This window comes from Haliotis asinina, chromosome 9, assembly GCF_037392515.1.
Source record: "Haliotis asinina isolate JCU_RB_2024 chromosome 9, JCU_Hal_asi_v2, whole genome shotgun sequence".
Lineage (NCBI taxonomy): Eukaryota > Metazoa > Mollusca > Gastropoda > Lepetellida > Haliotidae > Haliotis > Haliotis asinina.
In genome coordinates, this window is record NC_090288.1 from 3,720,812 (window position 1) to 3,744,979 (window position 24,168).

General features: G+C 38.8%; 1 protein-coding gene across 1 annotated transcript in view; it reads left to right on the forward strand.

Annotated features, from left to right (window-relative positions):
* The first annotated feature begins 2,991 nt into the window (after nucleotides 1-2,991).
* LOC137296483 (uncharacterized) overlaps nucleotides 2,992-24,168 on the forward strand; it is a 34,436-nt gene continuing 13,259 nt past the window's right edge. Inside the window, exon 1 of the mRNA XM_067828272.1 lies at nucleotides 2,992-3,271. Coding sequence (XP_067684373.1) covers nucleotides 3,196-3,271 — 76 coding nt within the window. The 5' untranslated portion in view covers nucleotides 2,992-3,195. The remainder of the gene's footprint in view (nucleotides 3,272-24,168) is intronic.

The window sequence follows — 24,168 nt, forward strand, 5'->3', positions numbered from 1 at the left end:
ACCGAACCATCTGACACCGGAACTGATTTCTTAGCTGCTTTTCGGACAAGGGTGAATAGCCGTGACATTGAGCGAGTGAATCTCCCATGTTAGTTTTATCACAAAGCAGTGCATCCCACCAAACGCTGTCGCCATTAGACTCTGGTATAATTCAAAGCTGAGAAGAGAAAGCAGGAAAAGCGATAGATTAAGTAAAAGAAACCTGAAGGATGTTGACTTTACAAAATATAGTAAGTAACGTAACAAGGTAAATGACATGAAAACTTATGCAAAGAAAATAATTGCTCAAACTTGGATGAACTATGCAGATTGTATGCAGAAAACGAATCTTCTTATTGGAAAGGTTCACGTTACATTGTAAAATCTTCCGGTTCTAGCTCCACTATTCCAGGTTTAAAAGAGAACAGTTACGATGAACACTCAAGTGTTTTTTTCCTGATTTGGGTAAAACTGACAAGCTCAATGAATATTTTCAATCCGTTTCAAACCTTAATAATGAATACATAAAACTTCCAAAGTTTTGTCAAACAACTGATGCACCAGTTGATATGATAACTATAACAGTGAGAGAATTTTCTGATATCATTAATGCAATTCCTTCTAAGAAAACAATCGGACCAGACAAAATTAGTCATCAAGTGTTGAAGAAAACTGTTAACTCTATAAACAATATCTAATTTTCTTATTTAGTCTTTCTCTTCGATCGGGTACTTTCCCAAATGTTTGGAAAAGGACCCATGTCATGTCGCTTTTTAAGAAAGGTGAAAATTTAACTGTATCCAATTACAGGCCGATATAAGTTGTTTTGGTAAAGTATTTTAAAGGACTGTTTCTAAACATGTATATAACCACTCTCTTGATAACACATCAGCGGTGCCTACCCTTACTAATTCTCCGTAACTGATATGGTTTTACTTTCTAATTACGGCATTACGGTAGTATATAGCAATACTACGATTTTCTGAGTGTCAAAAATAAAAAAAATTGAAATTACTTACAAGTCAAACTTTTAATCTAAAACAATTTGCAACGATCCGCGAAGTTACTGCACTTCCTATAATCAGACCCTATAGATGGTTCCTATAACCAGGCGCAACAATTATTTACGGAGTGCATCATGAGGCAATCATGTTCGCAAAGAACGTGTAATTCCCATATGTGAATAAACTACCTCGGGACACCCGGTCTTTTCTCTGGTTGTTAACGTAGGTCGGCAAAGATAGTATATTTCAGTTATGCAAATGAAAATTACTTACAAAACTTGTATTTCTCGTCACTTATTAGTGATGGGGCACTTTTAGGGTAGTCAGCAATGACACATTGTCGTACAAAACCAGGCTTGTTTTCAGCGAGGTCATTCTACTGTACATCAACTATTACCAGATTCTACAACCTAGATAAGACAGAAGCTGTATTGTTCTCGACCAGAGCTAGTGACAAGCTAAAAATTTACATCTTGACGGCTGTAACAGTAAAGGTGCACCTTTTTATGAATATCTTGTTGTAACAATTTCTTCAAATGGAGGCTGGTCCTGTCTCAAAAATGATATTTTATAGAAACCTCCAAAATGATAAAATCCATGAGATACTTACAGTTGAAAGTTTTTGTTGAAAAGAACAGCACATAATAAGATCTACATTGTTTTCATTCTTCCTCGTTTTGAATATGCGTGTGAATTCTGGGATGGATGAACAGCTGAACAAACTAACTCCTTAAAACAGTTACAGTTAAAAGCAGCCCGTGTAGTGAACGTATGCACATTTTAGCAGTATGTCATACATATCACGACGGTGGACGCCATAAATGGGCTTCACACATTGTATCCATATGGGGAATCGAACTCGGGTCTTCGTCGTGACGAGCGAACGCTTTAACTACAAGGCTACCGACTATCCCTGCAGGACATGGATTTATAGTACCTTGGATTCAGCAATATTTTACTAAAATCTCCTAATCAACATTTTACGCAAAAGAGTGAGAGAAGGTGGACTACTGCTCTGTGCTGCATAATCTGCCCAAACAGGGGCGAAGGACTTGAAGGATTGTGACTAAAGCGTTCGATCGTCACGCTGAAGACCCAGGTCCGATTCCGCAAAATGGATTGTATTTGTGAGAGAGATTTCTGGTATTTCTGTGAAGCTGTGACATTGCTAGGCGACTATGCTTGTCGTAAGAGGTGACTAACGGGATCGAGTGGTCAGGCTCGTTGACTTGGTTGACACATGTCATCGGTTTCCATTTGCGCAGATCGATGCTTCTGTTGTTGATCACTGGATTGTCTAGTCCAAACTTGGTTATTTACAGACCGCCGCCATATGGGTGGAATGTTGTTGAGTGCGGCGTAAAACTAAACTCACTAACTCACTCACTGTGACTTTGCTTGAACCTTGGTAATCGCGGCGTGAAACCCTATATTAGTGACTATTGGATATAGAGACTTTTATTTGATTGACATCCGTCAAATGTATATGTTCAACATAGGTAAACAGAGCAAAGTATGTCATATTTGGGATTTCAAGTACAAATTCTAGTACTTTTATGGTTTAATCCCATCCGGGATTCGAACTCGGACCCTCAGAGTCAGGCGCCTAATCGCCAGCACACAAAGTCAGCCTCAGCCATGAAAATACTAGGATTTGTACTTTACTAAGAAAATGGAAGTCCCAAATATGACATGTGACCACTTTCTAAATTACATTGTGTAATCATATGTTAACAGTGTTCTAGGTCTCTAGGCAAAATGTGGTGCTTTTGTTATTACTGCAGAAGTCAACGTTTTAGCTTTCAATTGCCTGCCTTATCTAATTCAAACTTTCTGAAAGCTTTTTATTTAGTTCCTCTCTTTGACCAAATCAGGAGCCGACAAGCTCCAATGGAACGTAACTAAATACAAGTATGCACGTACACACGTATTTTTCCTGGTGCATTGATTTATATTCTGTCACCTGAAACGTGCAGTGTCATGTTTACCTTGTCATGTTTACTTCCTCAGTCCGATAATTTGAACCTCATACAACATAATCTGACATATGTAGTGCTGATTCTTGTGGTATATCTTTCTCTCAAAACAAGTATACAACATTGTTCGTCCCCATTCGTCACCTTCCGTAGCAGGAAACAGACTTTCGGCTTTTCACGGGCTGACACGAAATGCTACGAACGTGTCCGGAAAGCAGGTGACAAGACGGACTGAGATGGCTTCTGTCAGGAAAATGTTACCTGTCGTCGTTGTCGGGGCAATTACCACTCTTCATTTTGGAACTATAGCTGGTAAGCTTTTACAAGTATACCTACAGTATATACACGAGTGAGTGAGAGAGAGACAGAGAGAGACAGAGAGAGAGGTACCGAGAGAGATAGAGAGACAGAAAGATATAGAGAGCGAGACAGAGACACAGAGAGACAGAGAGAGAGACAGGAAGAAGACATAGAGAGAGACAGAGAGAGACACAGAGACAGACACACACAGAGAGGGAGAGAGAGAGGGAGAGAGAGAGAGAGAGCGGTTGTGAGGTTTAACGGTGGAGAATTAACAACACTTGCGGTCAGGGACATTATACACATCCAAGGTTCAATGGGGTTCAGTATGTACTGCTGAATTGAAGGTAAATCACTATACGCGTCAGCGTACACCGGGACGTCATTCAACGAAGCAAAAAGCAGACTGGAGACTAAACGCAGCTTTGTTTTCCTCTGTCGTATAAAGGAAAACATGTTTAAGATAATTTCATGATGTAGCTATAATTACCATGAATGAATAACTCATTTCATTCCTAAACAAAAATTACAGGTAGACGTGCGTATCAGTTCAAGATCTAAAGCCAGCATATGCAATAGCCAGTCCCCACTAACTAACAGGTAGTTCACCAACCGAACGTATATAAATGGAAAAGACTGATGTAAATATTATCAGTGTGAAAACTAAAGCTAAACTAAAACTAACTCCTAATAGATTATGCACTCTGCTCACGTGAAACTACTAAAACGGCAGGTAATCCAAGCTAGCTAGTAGTAACATCAAATCAATATCCACAATAAACTATCAAAATTATAGCATGCCCTACATGATTGCAGTTAAGTGTTTGATATCTTAACCCGTGTCCACCTACACGCTTAAAAAGCGAAGTGAATATCAAGAAAAAAGAAGTAGTTTACTTGAGTTCACTGGAATCACATTTTTTCGATACAACATACGGCTCATGAGGTAAAATGAGGTGATCTACCTGATCCCTTCTTCCAATACGATAGCGGGGAAACCTCAAGACTTTAAAGACTTGAAAGAAAGACGACTGCAACATTCCAGTTGTTTGCCTTACCTCGGGATTGTAGTTTTACGCTTCATTTAGCAATATTCCAACAATACTGGGGACACCAGAATCGGCTTCACACATTGTACCCATGCTGGGAAACGAACTCGGATCGTCGGACGACGACCGGAAGTTGTAACCGGTAGGCTACGCCGCTCCTTACCAGGTTTCGGATGAGGATTACCACATTCCAACCCCCTGGATGCCACAGGGACATATATGTCCTTCCTCTACATACCTCACTTGGAAGTCCAATAAAATTCTAAATATACCACGCATATATAAATACTTCACAGTTTTGAATTCTGCGGAAAATTCCCAGTTTATTAATACCATCCACTATCATCTCAGACCAAGCTAAAGTGCTGAAAATCGCCTTTCAAAATAGGCTTCTTCGTAAATGTCGCCATTTTTCAAACTGTACAAAATCGAGATTAACAGCGTTATTTGCAGTATGTTTTGAAATGTGAAAATCGGATAATTACTGGGAGTAATGAATTTCAAAAATAGCTTATTAATGATCACTGATATCAAGTTTTCATGTAACCAGGAATGATAATTCTGAAACGTCACCGATGTACCCAGAATCGGTTGGGATGTTTTCGAAAATACACTTACACGAACGCCGAAGTGCGCTTTCCGCCATATTGGATAGTGTTTACAAAATCACGTTTCGAGAAGGCCGGTATTGAGAAGCCCATTACATCACGTATACTTCATAGTTAGCTGCGACAAATGCATCATTGAATTCCCCATATATCTTAGAATCAAATTACAAATGGTCTTTGTCACCAATACCAACTGTCTAGACAAAACGAAACGAAATATATTTAGTATGAAAACGAACGCTGTGCTCGAAAGACAGCGCTTGACTGAAATGTAAACAAAGAAAAATTCCAATTTTACACTGCGTAGCATTTTCGGAAATTTCCCAACATCCAGCCCTCTAAACATTGCTTACAATGGCTCAATACGCTTAGTATATTCAGGGGAAGAGCATCGTGGCAAAAAATAGCAAATTGAAAATAGATACCATGAAATAATTTGGTAATTCATAAGAAACTGTCAAACTTTCAGTGCAGCGTGACGCCATGACTGACGCAAAATCACGCAGAACGACAACGGTACTTATCGGCATTTCTGGCTTGTTCCGTCATTTACAATGTAAACGATAAGAACATATCACAATACACAAATAGTCAGAATAATTCTGATTACTTACATCTCACATTTATATACAAAAGATCCCCCGAATCAAGCAAAAAGTCGTCGCAAAATCCCGTGTACCCTTCTCAGCGAAGCCGCCATTTTGAAAGAAATCGGTCATCGGTAGTGATGTCATACGTCAACATTGTTGCACATATTAGGCAATTTCTTTGAGGTGAAGGTCGGTTGAACAAGAGTAAACACAATGCCCATACCATTCCGACTGCACTTATAGTATTGTGATGTATATTTTGCGCATCGTTCAGATATTTTTTCATGAAACTGATTTCAGTATCTACATATATCCATGTTCAACACCATATCATGTGTGGATATAAGGTATCCGTTTTTATTCTTTGAAAGCTTTTGATTGTTTGAATAATATCTACATGGGAAATTGACTCAGTAAGTGTATTATACCACATTTTAAGCCTCTACACAAGTGTTGGAAGATCACACGTAGCCATTACTGCAACATGTGCTTTAGTTCACGTGATGTGCAATATTCAATACGTTGGGACAAATATTGCAGTTACATATGAACAGGTTAATAAACAGCGATTTAATTCCAACTTAGAAGTAAAACGGATAATATTAATGAAAATGATTTGTACATTTTATCAAATGTAGGGGCACACATACTAGTGATTAAAGGAATTGTCTTGTTCATTGTATTGGTTTGTCTCGTTTTTATAGACAAAACTATTATGAATATTAATTGACCAGGTGCGACTTTGTCAAAACGTTTCATGATTCATTATCATTGTTTTTCGATAATAAAGTCAATTCAAATGCGATTAAAATATATCTGATGGCAGAATGTCTAACTCAAACAATATTTATACGGAAATTGTTAAAAATATACACATCAGGTCAAGTTTTAATTTCGACAAGCATTACGTCCATTTTCTAATACTTCTTTACTGAAAAAGCGATCTCTTTGTACCTTTCATTGCATACTTATGAAGGGAATTGGTTTCATAACCATGAGAAGAAAAGTCTTTTTCCTAAATGAATACTCAATGAATATTCAGGTGTTGTGAAATTTTAATTTAAGCTAAATTGATGCTAGGCAGGTGCGCGTGTTTCTCACAATAAGATATGTAGTAAAACCGTGTAATTGTTGATATATTCAGGACACTATTTCAGTGATAAAACCATTCATTTTATATTTTGGCTAAAAAGTGTTGAATTCTGACACAGAAGCCTATATGTTTTACACATTGAATGGAAATTAGGTTAGATATATACTAATCAGCAACCAGAGTAGTCTTTTTCCGACGTCACAAAATGCACAAAACATGCTGTGACGTCAACTAAAAATGTCGCATTATTTTCAGTTATTTCATTACGTTTGAAAATGTGGCTGTTACTCCGTTAATAATGATGGAAAATTAATAAAAATACATCTACACAAACAGGAGAATATGGGAATCTAAGAACTAAAATATGTATCGGATAGGGACATCCAAATCGCTATTGCCTGATTTTTGATGTAGTACACTTGCATCTTTTCTTACAAATTGTGAAACTACCAAAAGGTATCATCTCACATTGGGGAAATTTGTATTGGAATAGTTTGGTTCACTGTGAACAAAACATCACGAAAAAATACTGTCCATATCCACAGCAAATTCTCTCCATGTGATCGGAGTTACATTGACCTAATGTAAACCATAGCTGAGTTATGCCCCCTTATCTTTATACGTGCATGACCTCTCTGTCGACGTTTGACGTCATAGTAGAAAATCGATTTTTGACATTTATTGCGGGTCATTTTTGATTTGTCTCTGTCGATAAAAAACTGAGAAATTTACTGTTTTTGAACACACACAAAAGTTTTGAACAACTTTTAGCAGTGTCTATTTCTCAAACCCCTGAGGTAGCCGCAAATATATTTATACCAACGGATAGGAAATCAAATATTCTACATGTCTGTGCAGTTTCATAGCCGTACGCAGAACCTGGGCCACGCGATCGCAAATCTCGCACAACGTTCACTTTTCAAACTTTATGAAAATGTGCGCCTGAAAAAAAAACTCGGCATCCAGGGGGTTAAACTTTCGAAAGGTTTTACGTCAGAAATGAGGAAATGCGTGAGTGCATTTATGACCATTTATGACCATGTATGACCTCGTTGACGATGTATGACCATGTTGACCAGTGCTCTGTTGTTCAAGACAACCTTATCTCTTAAGGTCAATCTTATCTCTAAGATTACAACCTTAGACCTCTATTACAGTTAGCCTTCCGTTGCACGAACCACCTTAAGTTAAGGTTGATAACTAAGTTTGGTCTGCCTTTGTTTTATACAACGAGACTGAGAGAAGTTTGAGGGAGCAGAGAGTGTACAGAGACAGAACGAGTCAATTGGACACGCAGAATTCACATGGTAACTAGGGACGCCGTCATCACTCCTGTGCTGAAGAGTTCAGCCTCAGTTAAGATTACTGCTAAGGTTGGAGTCCTAGTTAAGGTTGCCCTAAGGTTGTTTTATGCAAGGGGCGTATCCTCTTCTTAAGGTGATCGTGGACATGCGACGAAATATAAAAACTCTAGTTGTCGCCATGAATTTATTCAGAAATTATGTTGAAAATTATTAGGTAACATCAATGATTCGTATCTAGTTAAGGACCAGAAGTACTTACTTCACTTTATTCAATCTTTCGGTGATTACTTTGTAGAGAAGTCTTAAGGACAAGAAAGCAAAATAAAGTTTCTGCCCTGAATGAGTCTTGGTGGCAATTAGATATCCCCAAGACACAGAACAAATTTCACACAAACCATTAAAACAAAATGATTGGTCTGTTGTACATTCGCACAAGTCTTCTTGCAGGGGGCGGGAAAGGCCGAGTGGCCAAGTTTATTTTATTTTATGACTTTCTGATGACTTACATTGACCTAATGTAAACCATAGCTGAGTTATGCCCCCTTATCTTTATACGTGCATGACCTCTCTGTCGACGTTTGACGTCATAGTAGAAAATCGATTTTTGACATTTATTGCGGGTCATTTTTGATTTTGTGAGTATGACGTTATGCATTAGCACATACATCCATTTCATATACACTCATGTCGTTCAGATATCAAGCTGTATTTTCTTCGCTCACACTTTCCGTAAAGATGCCAAATTAAAAAAATCGTAGCAGAGTGCTTTTATTGGTGCACGATAAAAAACTGAGAAATTTACTGTTTTTGAACACACACAAAAGTTTTGAACAACTTTTAGCAGTGTCTATTTCTCAAACCCCTGAGGTAGCCGCAAATATATTTATACCAACGGATAGGAAATCAAATATTCTACATGTCTGTGCAGTTTCATAGCCGTACGCAGAACCTGGGCCACGCGATCGCAAATCTCGCACAACGTTCACTTTTCAAACTTTATGAAAATGTGCGCCTGAAAAAAAAACTCGGCATCCAGGGGGTTAAACTTTCGAAAGGTTTTACGTCAGAAATGAGGAAATGCGTGAGTGCATTTATGACCATTTATGACCATGTATGACCTCGTTGACGATGTATGACCATGTTGACCAGTGCTCTGTTGTTCAAGACAACCTTATCTCTTAAGGTCAATCTTATCTCTAAGATTACAACCTTAGACCTCTATTACAGTTAGCCTTCCGTTGCACGAACCACCTTAAGTTAAGGTTGATAACTAAGTTTGGTCTGCCTTTGTTTTATACAACGAGACTGAGAGAAGTTTGAGGGAGCAGAGAGTGTACAGAGACAGAACGAGTCAATTGGACACGCAGAATTCACATGGTAACTAGGGACGCCGTCATCACTCCTGTGCTGAAGAGTTCAGCCTCAGTTAAGATTACTGCTAAGGTTGGAGTCCTAGTTAAGGTTGCCCTAAGGTTGTTTTATGCAAGGGGCGTATCCTCTTCTTAAGGTGATCGTGGACATGCGACGAAATATAAAAACTCTAGTTGTCGCCATGAATTTATTCAGAAATTATGTTGAAAATTATTAGGTAACATCAATGATTCGTATCTAGTTAAGGACCAGAAGTACTTACTTCACTTTATTCAATCTTTCGGTGATTACTTTGTAGAGAAGTCTTAAGGACAAGAAAGCAAAATAAAGTTTCTGCCCTGAATGAGTCTTGGTGGCAATTAGATATCCCCAAGACACAGAACAAATTTCACACAAACCATTAAAACAAAATGATTGGTCTGTTGTACATTCGCACAAGTCTTCTTGCAGGGGGCGGGAAAGGCCGAGTGGCCAAGTTTATTTTATTTTATGACTTTCTGATGACTTACATTGACCTAATGTAAACCATAGCTGAGTTATGCCCCCTTATCTTTATACGTGCATGACCTCTCTGTCGACGTTTGACGTCATAGTAGAAAATCGATTTTTGACATTTATTGCGGGTCATTTTTGATTTTGTGAGTATGACGTTATGCATTAGCACATACATCCATTTCATATACACTCATGTCGTTCAGATATCAAGCTGTATTTTCTTCGCTCACACTTTCCGTAAAGATGCCAAATTAAAAAAATCGTAGCAGAGTGCTTTTATTGGTGCACGATAAAAAACTGAGAAATTTACTGTTTTTGAACACACACAAAAGTTTTGAACAACTTTTAGCAGTGTCTATTTCTCAAACCCCTGAGGTAGCCGCAAATATATTTATACCAACGGATAGGAAATCAAATATTCTACATGTCTTTGCAGTTTCATAGCCGTACGCAGAACCTGGGCCACGCGATCGCAAATCTCGCACAACGTTCACTTTTCAAACTTTATGAAAATGTGCGCCTGAAAAAAAAACTCGGCATCCAGGGGGTTAAACTTTCGAAAGGTTTTACGTCAGAAATGAGGAAATGCGTGAGTGCATTTATGACCATTTATGACCATGTATGACCTCGTTGACGATGTATGACCATGTTGACCAGTGCTCTGTTGTTCAAGACAACCTTATCTCTTAAGGTCAATCTTATCTCTAAGATTACAACCTTAGACCTCTATTACAGTTAGCCTTCCGTTGCACGAACCACCTTAAGTTAAGGTTGATAACTAAGTTTGGTCTGCCTTTGTTTTATACAACGAGACTGAGAGAAGTTTGAGGGAGCAGAGAGTGTACAGAGACAGAACGAGTCAATTGGACACGCAGAATTCACATGGTAACTAGGGACGCCGTCATCACTCCTGTGCTGAAGAGTTCAGCCTCAGTTAAGATTACTGCTAAGGTTGGAGTCCTAGTTAAGGTTGCCCTAAGGTTGTTTTATGCAAGGGGCGTATCCTCTTCTTAAGGTGATCGTGGACATGCGACGAAATATAAAAACTCTAGTTGTCGCCATGAATTTATTCAGAAATTATGTTGAAAATTATTAGGTAACATCAATGATTCGTATCTAGTTAAGGACCAGAAGTACTTACTTCACTTTATTCAATCTTTCGGTGATTACTTTGTAGAGAAGTCTTAAGGACAAGAAAGCAAAATAAAGTTTCTGCCCTGAATGAGTCTTGGTGGCAATTAGATATCCCCAAGACACAGAACAAATTTCACACAAACCATTAAAACAAAATGATTGGTCTGTTGTACATTCGCACAAGTCTTCTTGCAGGGGGCGGGAAAGGCCGAGTGGCCAAGTTTAGTTTATTTTATGACTTTCTGATGACTTACATTGACCTAATGTAAACCATAGCTGAGTTATGCCCCCTTATCTTTATACGTGCATGACCTCTCTGTCGACGTTTGACGTCATAGTAGAAAATCGATTTTTGACATTTATTGCGGGTCATTTTTGATTTTGTGAGTATGACGTTATGCATTAGCACATACATCCATTTCATATACACTCATGTCGTTCAGATATCAAGCTGTATTTTCTTCGCTCACACTTTCCGTAAAGATGCCAAATTAAAAAAATCGTAGCAGAGTGCTTTTATTGGTGCACGATAAAAAACTGAGAAATTTACTGTTTTTGAACACACACAAAAGTTTTGAACAACTTTTAGCAGTGTCTATTTCTCAAACCCCTGAGGTAGCCGCAAATATATTTATACCAACGGATAGGAAATCAAATATTCTACATGTCTGTGCAGTTTCATAGCCGTACGCAGAACCTGGGCCACGCGATCGCAAATCTCGCACAACGTTCACTTTTCAAACTTTATGAAAATGTGCGCCTGAAAAAAAAACTCGGCATCCAGGGGGTTAAACTTTCGAAAGGTTTTACGTCAGAAATGAGGAAATGCGTGAGTGCATTTATGACCATTTATGACCATGTATGACCATGTTGACCAGTGCTCTGTTGTTCAAGACAACCTTATCTCTTAAGGTCAATCTTATCTCTAAGATTACAACCTTAGACCTCTATTACAGTTAGCCTTCCGTTGCACGAACCACCTTAAGTTAAGGTTGATAACTAAGTTTGGTCTGCCTTTGTTTTATACAACGAGACTGAGAGAAGTTTGAGGGAGCAGAGAGTGTACAGAGACAGAACGAGTCAATTGGACACGCAGAATTCACACGGTAACTAGGGACGCCGTCATCACTCCTGTGCTGAAGAGTTCAGCCTCAGTTAAGATTACTGCTAAGGTTGGAGTCCTAGTTAAGGTTGCCCTAAGGTTGTTTTATGCAAGGGGCGTATCCTCTTCTTAAGGTGATCGTGGACATGCGACGAAATATAAAAACTCTAGTTGTCGCCATGAATTTATTCAGAAATTATGTTGAAAATTATTAGGTAACATCAATGATTCGTATCTAGTTAAGGACCAGAAGTACTTACTTCACTTTATTCAATCTTTCGGTGATTACTTTGTAGAGAAGTCTTAAGGACAAGAAAGCAAAATAAAGTTTCTGCCCTGAATGAGTCTTGGTGGCAATTAGATATCCCCAAGACACAGAACAAATTTCACACAAACCATTAAAACAAAATGATTGGTCTGTTGTACATTCGCACAAGTCTTCTTGCAGGGGGCGGGAAAGGCCGAGTGGCCAAGTTTATTTTATTTTATGACTTTCTGATGACTTACATTGACCTAATGTAAACCATAGCTGAGTTATGCCCCCTTATCTTTATACGTGCATGACCTCTCTGTCGACGTTTGACGTCATAGTAGAAAATCGATTTTTGACATTTATTGCGGGTCATTTTTGATTTTGTGAGTATGACGTTATGCATTAGCACATACATCCATTTCATATACACTCATGTCGTTCAGATATCAAGCTGTATTTTCTTCGCTCACACTTTCCGTAAAGATGCCAAATTAAAAAAATCGTAGCAGAGTGCTTTTATTGGTGCACGATAAAAAACTGAGAAATTTACTGTTTTTGAACACACACAAAAGTTTTGAACAACTTTTAGCAGTGTCTATTTCTCACACCCCTGAGGTAGCCGCAAATATATTTATACCAACGGATAGGAAATCAAATATTCTACATGTCTGTGCAGTTTCATAGCCGTACGCAGAACCTGGGCCACGCGATCGCAAATCTCGCACAACGTTCACTTTTCAAACTTTATGAAAATGTGCGCCTGAAAAAAAAACTCGGCATCCAGGGGGTTAAACTTTCGAAAGGTTTTACGTCAGAAATGAGGAAATGCGTGAGTGCATTTATGACCATTTATGACCATGTATGACCTCGTTGACGATGTATGACCATGTTGACCAGTGCTCTGTTGTTCAAGACAACCTTATCTCTTAAGGTCAATCTTATCTCTAAGATTACAACCTTAGACCTCTATTACAGTTAGCCTTCCGTTGCACGAACCACCTTAAGTTAAGGTTGATAACTAAGTTTGGTCTGCCTTTGTTTTATACAACGAGACTGAGAGAAGTTTGAGGGAGCAGAGAGTGTACAGAGACAGAACGAGTCAATTGGACACGCAGAATTCACATGGTAACTAGGGACGCCGTCATCACTCCTGTGCTGAAGAGTTCAGCCTCAGTTAAGATTACTGCTAAGGTTGGAGTCCTAGTTAAGGTTGCCCTAAGGTTGTTTTATGCAAGGGGCGTATCCTCTTCTTAAGGTGATCGTGGACATGCGACGAAATATAAAAACTCTAGTTGTCGCCATGAATTTATTCAGAAATTATGTTGAAAATTATTAGGTAACATCAATGATTCGTATCTAGTTAAGGACCAGAAGTACTTACTTCACTTTATTCAATCTTTCGGTGATTACTTTGTAGAGAAGTCTTAAGGACAAGAAAGCAAAATAAAGTTTCTGCCCTGAATGAGTCTTGGTGGCAATTAGATATCCCCAAGACACAGAACAAATTTCACACAAACCATTAAAACAAAATGATTGGTCTGTTGTACATTCGCACAAGTCTTCTTGCAGGGGGCGGGAAAGGCCGAGTGGCCAAGTTTATTTTATTTTATGACTTTCTGATGACTTACATTGACCTAATGTAAACCATAGCTGAGTTATGCCCCCTTATCTTTATACGTGCATGACCTCTCTGTCGACGTTTGACGTCATAGTAGAAAATCGATTTTTGACATTTATTGCGGGTCATTTTTGATTTTGTGAGTATGACGTTATGCATTAGCACATACATCCATTTCATATACACTCATGTCGTTCAGATATCAAGCTGTATTTTCTTCGCTCACACTTTCCGTAAAGATGCCAAATTAAAAAAATCGTAGCAGAGTGCTTTTATTGGTGCACGATAAAAAACTGAGAAATTTACTGTTTTTGAACACACACAAAAGTTTTGAACAACTTTTAGCAGTGTCTATTTCTCAAACCCCTGAGGTAGCCGCAAATATATTTATACCAACGGATAGGAAATCAAATATTCTACATGTCTGTGCAGTTTCATAGCCGTACGCAGAACCTGGGCCACGCGATCGCAAATCTCGCACAACGTTCACTTTTCAAACTTTATGAAAATGTGCGCCTGAAAAAAAAACTCGGCATCCAGGGGGTTAAACTTTCGAAAGGTTTTACGTCAGAAATGAGGAAATGCGTGAGTGCATTTATGACCATTTATGACCATGTATGACCTCGTTGACGATGTATGACCATGTTGACCAGTGCTCTGTTGTTCAAGACAACCTTATCTCTTAAGGTCAATCTTATCTCTAAGATTACAACCTTAGACCTCTATTACAGTTAGCCTTCCGTTGCACGAACCACCTTAAGTTAAGGTTGATAACTAAGTTTGGTCTGCCTTTGTTTTATACAACGAGACTGAGAGAAGTTTGAGGGAGCAGAGAGTGTACAGAGACAGAACGAGTCAATTGGACACGCAGAATTCACATGGTAACTAGGGACGCCGTCATCACTCCTGTGCTGAAGAGTTCAGCCTCAGTTAAGATTACTGCTAAGGTTGGAGTCCTAGTTAAGGTTGCCCTAAGGTTGTTTTATGCAAGGGGCGTATCCTCTTCTTAAGGTGATCGTGGACATGCGACGAAATATAAAAACTCTAGTTGTCGCCATGAATTTATTCAGAAATTATGTTGAAAATTATTAGGTAACATCAATGATTCGTGTCTAGTTAAGGACCAGAAGTACTTACTTCACTTTATTCAATCTTTCGGTGATTACTTTGTAGAGAAGTCTTAAGGACAAGAAAGCAAAATAAAGTTTCTGCCCTGAATGAGTCTTGGTGGCAATTAGATATCCCCAAGACACAGAACAAATTTCACACAAACCATTAAAACAAAATGATTGGTCTGTTGTACATTCGCACAAGTCTTCTTGCAGGGGGCGGGAAAGGCCGAGTGGCCAAGTTTAGTTTATTTTATGACTTTCTGATGACTTACATTGACCTAATGTAAACCATAGCTGAGTTATGCCCCCTTATCTTTATACGTGCATGACCTCTCTGTCGACGTTTGACGTCATAGTAGAAAATCGATTTTTGACATTTATTGCGGGTCATTTTTGATTTTGTGAGTATGACGTTATGCATTAGCACATACATCCATTTCATATACACTCATGTCGTTCAGATATCAAGCTGTATTTTCTTCGCTCACACTTTCCGTAAAGATGCCAAATTAAAAAAATCGTAGCAGAGTGCTTTTATTGGTGCACGATAAAAAACTGAGAAATTTACTGTTTTTGAACACACACAAAAGTTTTGAACAACTTTTAGCAGTGTCTATTTCTCAAACCCCTGAGGTAGCCGCAAATATATTTATACCAACGGATAGGAAATCAAATATTCTACATGTCTTTGCAGTTTCATAGCCGTACGCAGAACCTGGGCCACGCGATCGCAAATCTCGCACAACGTTCACTTTTCAAACTTTATGAAAATGTGCGCCTGAAAAAAAAACTCGGCATCCAGGGGGTTAAACTTTCGAAAGGTTTTACGTCAGAAATGAGGAAATGCGTGAGTGCATTTATGACCATTTATGACCATGTATGACCTCGTTGACGATGTATGACCATGTTGACCAGTACTCTGTTGTTCAAGACAACCTTATCTCTTAAGGTCAATCTTATCTCTAAGATTACAACCTTAGACCTCTATTACAGTTAGCCTTCCGTTGCACGAACCACCTTAAGTTAAGGTTGATAACTAAGTTTGGTCTGCCTTTGTTTTATACAACGAGACTGAGAGAAGTTTGAGGGAGCAGAGAGTGTACAGAGACAGAACGAGTCAATTGGACACGCAGAATTCACATGGTAACTAGGGACGCCGTCATCACTCCTGTGCTGAAGAGTTCAGCCTCAGTTAAGATTACTGCTAAGGTTGGAGTCCTAGTTAAGGTTGCCCTAAGGTTGTTTTATGCAAGGGGCGTATCCTCTTCTTAAGGTGATCGTGGACATGCGACGAAATATAAAAACTCTAGTTGTCGCCATGAATTTATTCAGAAATTATGTTGAAAATTATTAGGTAACATCAATGATTCGTATCTAGTTAAGGACCAGAAGTACTTACTTCACTTTATTCAATCTTTCGGTGATTACTTTGTAGAGAAGTCTTAAGGACAAGAAAGCAAAATAAAGTTTCTGCCCTGAATGAGTCTTGGTGGCAATTAGATATCCCCAAGACACAGAACAAATTTCACACAAACCATTAAAACAAAATGATTGGTCTGTTGTACATTCGCACAAGTCTTCTTGCAGGGGGCGGGAAAGGCCGAGTGGCCAAGTTTATTTTATTTTATGACTTTCTGATGACTTACATTGACCTAATGTAAACCATAGCTGAGTTATGCCCCCTTATCTTTATACGTGCATGACCTCTCTGTCGACGTTTGACGTCATAGTAGAAAATCGATTTTTGACATTTATTGCGGGTCATTTTTGATTTTGTGAGTATGACGTTATGCATTAGCACATACATCCATTTCATATACACTCATGTCGTTCAGATATCAAGCTGTATTTTCTTCGCTCACACTTTCCGTAAAGATGCCAAATTAAAAAAATCGTAGCAGAGTGCTTTTATTGGTGCACGATAAAAAACTGAGAAATTTACTGTTTTTGAACACACACAAAAGTTTTGAACAACTTTTAGCAGTGTCTATTTCTCAAACCCCTGAGGTAGCCGCAAATATATTTATACCAACGGATAGGAAATCAAATATTCTACATGTCTGTGCAGTTTCATAGCCGTACGCAGAACCTGGGCCACGCGATCGCAAATCTCGCACAACGTTCACTTTTCAAACTTTATGAAAATGTGCGCCTGAAAAAAAAACTCGGCATCCAGGGGGTTAAACTTTCGAAAGGTTTTACGTCAGAAATGAGGAAATGCGTGAGTGCATTTATGACCATTTATGACCATGTATGACCTCGTTGACGATGTATGACCATGTTGACCAGTGCTCTGTTGTTCAAGACAACCTTATCTCTTAAGGTCAATCTTATCTCTAAGATTACAACCTTAGACCTCTATTACAGTTAGCCTTCCGTTGCACGAACCACCTTAAGTTAAGGTTGATAACTAAGTTTGGTCTGCCTTTGTTTTATACAACGAGACTGAGAGAAGTTTGAGGGAGCAGAGAGTGTACAGAGACAGAACGAGTCAATTGGACACGCAGAATTCACATGGTAACTAGGGACGCCGTCATCACTCCTGTGCTGAAGAGTTCAGCCTCAGTTAAGATTACTGCTAAGGTTGGAGTCCTAGTTAAGGTTGCCCTAAGGTTGTTTTATGCAAGGGGCGTATCCTCTTCTTAAGGTGATCGTGGACATGCGACGAAATATAAAAACTCTAGTTGTCGCCATGAATTTATTCAGAAATTATGTTGAAAATTATTAGGTAACATCAATGATTCGTGTCTAGTTAAGGACCAGAAGTACTTACTTCACTTTATTCAATCTTTCGGTGATTACTTTGTAGAGAAGTCTTAAGGACAAGAAAGCAAAATAAAGTTTCTGCCCTGAATGAGTCTTGGTGGCAATTAGATATCCCCAAGACACAGAACAAATTTCACACAAACCATTAAAACAAAATGATTGGTCTGTTGTACATTCGCACAAGTCTTCTTGCAGGGGGCGGGAAAGGCCGAGTGGCCAAGTTTAGTTTATTTTATGACTTTCTGATGACTTACATTGACCTAATGTAAACCATAGCTGAGTTATGCCCCCTTATCTTTATACGTGCATGACCTCTCTGTCGACGTTTGACGTCATAGTAGAAAATCGATTTTTGACATTTATTGCGGGTCATTTTTGATTTTGTGAGTATGACGTTATGCATTAGCACATACATCCATTTCATATACACTCATGTCGTTCAGATATCAAGCTGTATTTTCTTCGCTCACACTTTCCGTAAAGATGCCAAATTAAAAAAATCGTAGCAGAGTGCTTTTATTGGTGCACGATAAAAAACTGAGAAATTTACTGTTTTTGAACACACACAAAAGTTTTGAACAACTTTTAGCAGTGTCTATTTCTCAAACCCCTGAGGTAGCCGCAAATATATTTATACCAACGGATAGGAAATCAAATATTCTACATGTCTGTGCAGTTTCATAGCCGTACGCAGAACCTGGGCCACGCGATCGCAAATCTCGCACAACGTTCACTTTTCAAACTTTATGAAAATGTGCGCCTGAAAAAAAAACTCGGCATCCAGGGGGTTAAACTTTCGAAAGGTTTTACGTCAGAAATGAGGAAATGCGTGAGTGCATTTATGACCATTTATGACCATGTATGACCTCGTTGACGATGTATGACCATGTTGACCAGTGCTCTGTTGTTCAAGACAACCTTATCTCTTAAGGTCAATCTTATCTCTAAGATTACAACCTTAGACCTCTATTACAGTTAGCCTTCCGTTGCACGAACCACCTTAAGTTAAGGTTGATAACTAAGTTTGGTCTGCCTTTGTTTTATACAACGAGACTGAGAGAAGTTTGAGGGAGCAGAGAGTGTACAGAGACAGAACGAGTCAATTGGACACGCAGAATTCACATGGTAACTAGGGACGCCGTCATCACTCCTGTGCTGAAGAGTTCAGCCTCAGTTAAGATTACTGCTAAGGTTGGAGTCCTAGTTAAGGTTGCCCTAAGGTTGTTTTATGCAAGGGGCGTATCCTCTTCTTAAGGTGATCGTGGACATGCGACGAAATATAAAAACTCTAGTTGTCGCCATGAATTTATTCAGAAATTATGTTGAAAATTATTAGGTAACATCAATGATTCGTATCTAGTTAAGGACCAGAAGTACTTACTTCACTTTATTCAATCTTTCGGTGATTACTTTGTAGAGAAGTCTTAAGGACAAGAAAGCAAAATAAAGTTTCTGCCCTGAATGAGTCTTGGTGGCAATTAGATATCCCCAAGACACAGAACAAATTTCACACAAACCATTAAAACAAAATGATTGGTCTGTTGTACATTCGCACAAGTCTTCTTGCAGGGGGCGGGAAAGGCCGAGTGGCCAAGTTTATTTTATTTTATGACTTTCTGATGACTTACATTGACCTAATGTAAACCATAGCTGAGTTATGCCCCCTTATCTTTATACGTGCATGACCTCTCTGTCGACGTTTGACGTCATAGTAGAAAATCGATTTTTGACATTTATTGCGGGTCATTTTTGATTTTGTGAGTATGACGTTATGCATTAGCACATACATCCATTTCATATACACTCATGTCGTTCAGATATCAAGCTGTATTTTCTTCGCTCACACTTTCCGTAAAGATGCCAAATTAAAAAAATCGTAGCAGAGTGCTTTTATTGGTGCACGATAAAAAACTGAGAAATTTACTGTTTTTGAACACACACAAAAGTTTTGAACAACTTTTAGCAGTGTCTATTTCTCAAACCCCTGAGGTAGCCGCAAATATATTTATACCAACGGATAGGAAATCAAATATTCTACATGTCTGTGCAGTTTCATAGCCGTACGCAGAACCTGGGCCACGCGATCGCAAATCTCGCACAACGTTCACTTTTCAAACTTTATGAAAATGTGCGCCTGAAAAAAAAACTCGGCATCCAGGGGGTTAAACTTTCGAAAGGTTTTACGTCAGAAATGAGGAAATGCGTGAGTGCATTTATGACCATTTATGACCATGTATGACCTCGTTGACGATGTATGACCATGTTGACCAGTGCTCTGTTGTTCAAGACAACCTTATCTCTTAAGGTCAATCTTATCTCTAAGATTACAACCTTAGACCTCTATTACAGTTAGCCTTCCGTTGCACGAACCACCTTAAGTTAAGGTTGATAACTAAGTTTGGTCTGCCTTTGTTTTATACAACGAGACTGAGAGAAGTTTGAGGGAGCAGAGAGTGTACAGAGACAGAACGAGTCAATTGGACACGCAGAATTCACATGGTAACTAGGGACGCCGTCATCACTCCTGTGCTGAAGAGTTCAGCCTCAGTTAAGATTACTGCTAAGGTTGGAGTCCTAGTTAAGGTTGCCCTAAGGTTGTTTTATGCAAGGGGCGTATCCTCTTCTTAAGGTGATCGTGGACATGCGACGAAATATAAAAACTCTAGTTGTCGCCATGAATTTATTCAGAAATTATGTTGAAAATTATTAGGTAACATCAATGATTCGTATCTAGTTAAGGACCAGAAGTACTTACTTCACTTTATTCAATCTTTCGGTGATTACTTTGTAGAGAAGTCTTAAGGACAAGAAAGCAAAATAAAGTTTCTGCCCTGAATGAGTCTTGGTGGCAATTAGATATCCCCAAGACACAGAACAAATTTCACACAAACCATTAAAACAAAATGATTGGTCTGTTGTACATTCGCACAAGTCTTCTTGCAGGGGGCGGGAAAGGCCGAGTGGCCAAGTTTAGTTTATTTTATGACTTTCTGATGACTTACATTGACCTAATGTAAACCATAGCTGAGTTATGCCCCCTTATCTTTATACGTGCATGACCTCTCTGTCGACGTTTGACGTCATAGTAGAAAATCGATTTTTGACATTTATTGCGGGTCATTTTTGATTTTGTGAGTATGACGTTATGCATTAGCACATACATCCATTTCATATACACTCATGTCGTTCAGATATCAAGCTGTATTTTCTTCGCTCACACTTTCCGTAAAGATGCCAAATTAAAAAAATCGTAGCAGAGTGCTTTTATTGGTGCACGATAAAAAACTGAGAAATTTACTGTTTTTGAACACACACAAAAGTTTTGAACAACTTTTAGCAGTGTCTATTTCTCAAACCCCTGAGGTAGCCGCAAATATATTTATACCAACGGATAGGAAATCAAATATTCTACATGTCTGTGCAGTTTCATAGCCGTACGCAGAACCTGGGCCACGCGATCGCAAATCTCGCACAACGTTCACTTTTCAAACTTTATGAAAATGTGCGCCTGAAAAAAAAACTCGGCATCCAGGGGGTTAAACTTTCGAAAGGTTTTACGTCAGAAATGAGGAAATGCGTGAGTGCATTTATGACCATTTATGACCATGTATGACCTCGTTGACGATGTATGACCATGTTGACCAGTGCTCTGTTGTTCAAGACAACCTTATCTCTTAAGGTCAATCTTATCTCTAAGATTACAACCTTAGACCTCTATTACAGTTAGCCTTCCGTTGCACGAACCACCTTAAGTTAAGGTTGATAACTAAGTTTGGTCTGCCTTTGTTTTATACAACGAGACTGAGAGAAGTTTGAGGGAGCAGAGAGTGTACAGAGACAGAACGAGTCAATTGGACACGCAGAATTCACATGGTAACTAGGGACGCCGTCATCACTCCTGTGCTGAAGAGTTCAGCCTCAGTTAAGATTACTGCTAAGGTTGGAGTCCTAGTTAAGGTTGCCCTAAGGTTGTTTTATGCAAGGGGCGTATCCTCTTCTTAAGGTGATCGTGGACATGCGACGAAATATAAAAACTCTAGTTGTCGCCATGAATTTATTCAGAAATTATGTTGAAAATTATTAGGTAACATCAATGATTCGTATCTAGTTAAGGACCAGAAGTACTTACTTCACTTTATTCAATCTTTCGGTGATTACTTTGTAGAGAAGTCTTAAGGACAAGAAAGCAAAATAAAGTTTCTGCCCTGAATGAGTCTTGGTGGCAATTAGATATCCCCAAGACACAGAACAAATTTCACACAAACCATTAAAACAAAATGATTGGTCTGTTGTACATTCGCACAAGTCTTCTTGCAGGGGGCGGGAAAGGCCGAGTGGCCAAGTTTATTTTATTTTATGACTTTCTGATGACTTACATTGACCTAATGTAAACCATAGCTGAGTTATGCCCCCTTATCTTTATACGTGCATGACCTCTCTGTCGACGTTTGACGTCATAGTAGAAAATCGATTTTTGACATTTATTGCGGGTCATTTTTGATTTTGTGAGTATGACGTTATGCATTAGCACATACATCCATTTCATATACACTCATGTCGTTCAGATATCAAGCTGTATTTTCTTCGCTCACACTTTCCGTAAAGATGCCAAATTAAAAAAATCGTAGCAGAGTGCTTTTATTGGTGCACGATAAAAAACTGAGAAATTTACTGTTTTTGAACACACACAAAAGTTTTGAACAACTTTTAGCAGTGTCTATTTCTCAAACCCCTGAGGTAGCCGCAAATATATTTATACCAACGGATAGGAAATCAAATATTCTACATGTCTGTGCAGTTTCATAGCCGTACGCAGAACCTGGGCCACGCGATCGCAAATCTCGCACAACGTTCACTTTTCAAACTTTATGAAAATGTGCGCCTGAAAAAAAAACTCGGCATCCAGGGGGTTAAACTTTCGAAAGGTTTTACGTCAGAAATGAGGAAATGCGTGAGTGCATTTATGACCATTTATGACCATGTATGACCTCGTTGACGATGTATGACCATGTTGACCAGTGCTCTGTTGTTCAAGACAACCTTATCTCTTAAGGTCAATCTTATCTCTAAGATTACAACCTTAGACCTCTATTACAGTTAGCCTTCCGTTGCACGAACCACCTTAAGTTAAGGTTGATAACTAAGTTTGGTCTGCCTTTGTTTTATACAACGAGACTGAGAGAAGTTTGAGGGAGCAGAGAGTGTACAGAGACAGTACGAGTCAATTGGACACGCAGAATTCACATGGTAACTAGGGACGCCGTCATCACTCCTGTGCTGAAGAGTTCAGCCTCAGTTAAGATTACTGCTAAGGTTGGAGTCCTAGTTAAGGTTGCCCTAAGGTTGTTTTATGCAAGGGGCGTATCCTCTTCTTAAGGTGATCGTGGACATGCGACGAAATATAAAAACTCTAGTTGTCGCCATGAATTTATTCAGAAATTATGTTGAAAATTATTAGGTAACATCAATGATTCGTATCTAGTTAAGGACCAGAAGTACTTACTTCACTTTATTCAATCTTTCGGTGATTACTTTGTAGAGAAGTCTTAAGGACAAGAAAGCAAAATAAAGTTTCTGCCCTGAATGAGTCTTGGTGGCAATTAGATATCCCCAAGACACAGAACAAATTTCACACAAACCATTAAAACAAAATGATTGGTCTGTTGTACATTCGCACAAGTCTTCTTGCAGGGGGCGGGAAAGGCCGAGTGGCCAAGTTTATTTTATTTTATGACTTTCTGATGACTTACATTGACCTAATGTAAACCATAGCTGAGTTATGCCCCCTTATCTTTATACGTGCATGACCTCTCTGTCGACGTTTGACGTCATAGTAGAAAATCGATTTTTGACATTTATTGCGGGTCATTTTTGATTTTGTGAGTATGACGTTATGCATTAGCACATACATCCATTTCATATACACTCATGTCGTTCAGATATCAAGCTGTATTTTCTTCGCTCACACTTTCCGTAAAGATGCCAAATTAAAAAAATCGTAGCAGAGTGCTTTTATTGGTGCACGATAAAAAACTGAGAAATTTACTGTTTTTGAACACACACAAAAGTTTTGAACAACTTTTAGCAGTGTCTATTTCTCAAACCCCTGAGGTAGCCGCAAATATATTTATACCAACGGATAGGAAATCAAATATTCTACATGTCTGTGCAGTTTCATAGCCGTACGCAGAACCTGGGCCACGCGATCGCAAATCTCGCACAACGTTCACTTTTCAAACTTTATGAAAATGTGCGCCTGAAAAAAAAACTCGGCATCCAGGGGGTTAAACTTTCGAAAGGTTTTACGTCAGAAATGAGGAAATGCGTGAGTGCATTTATGACCATTTATGACCATGTATGACCTCGTTGACGATGTATGACCATGTTGACCAGTGCTCTGTTGTTCAAGACAAC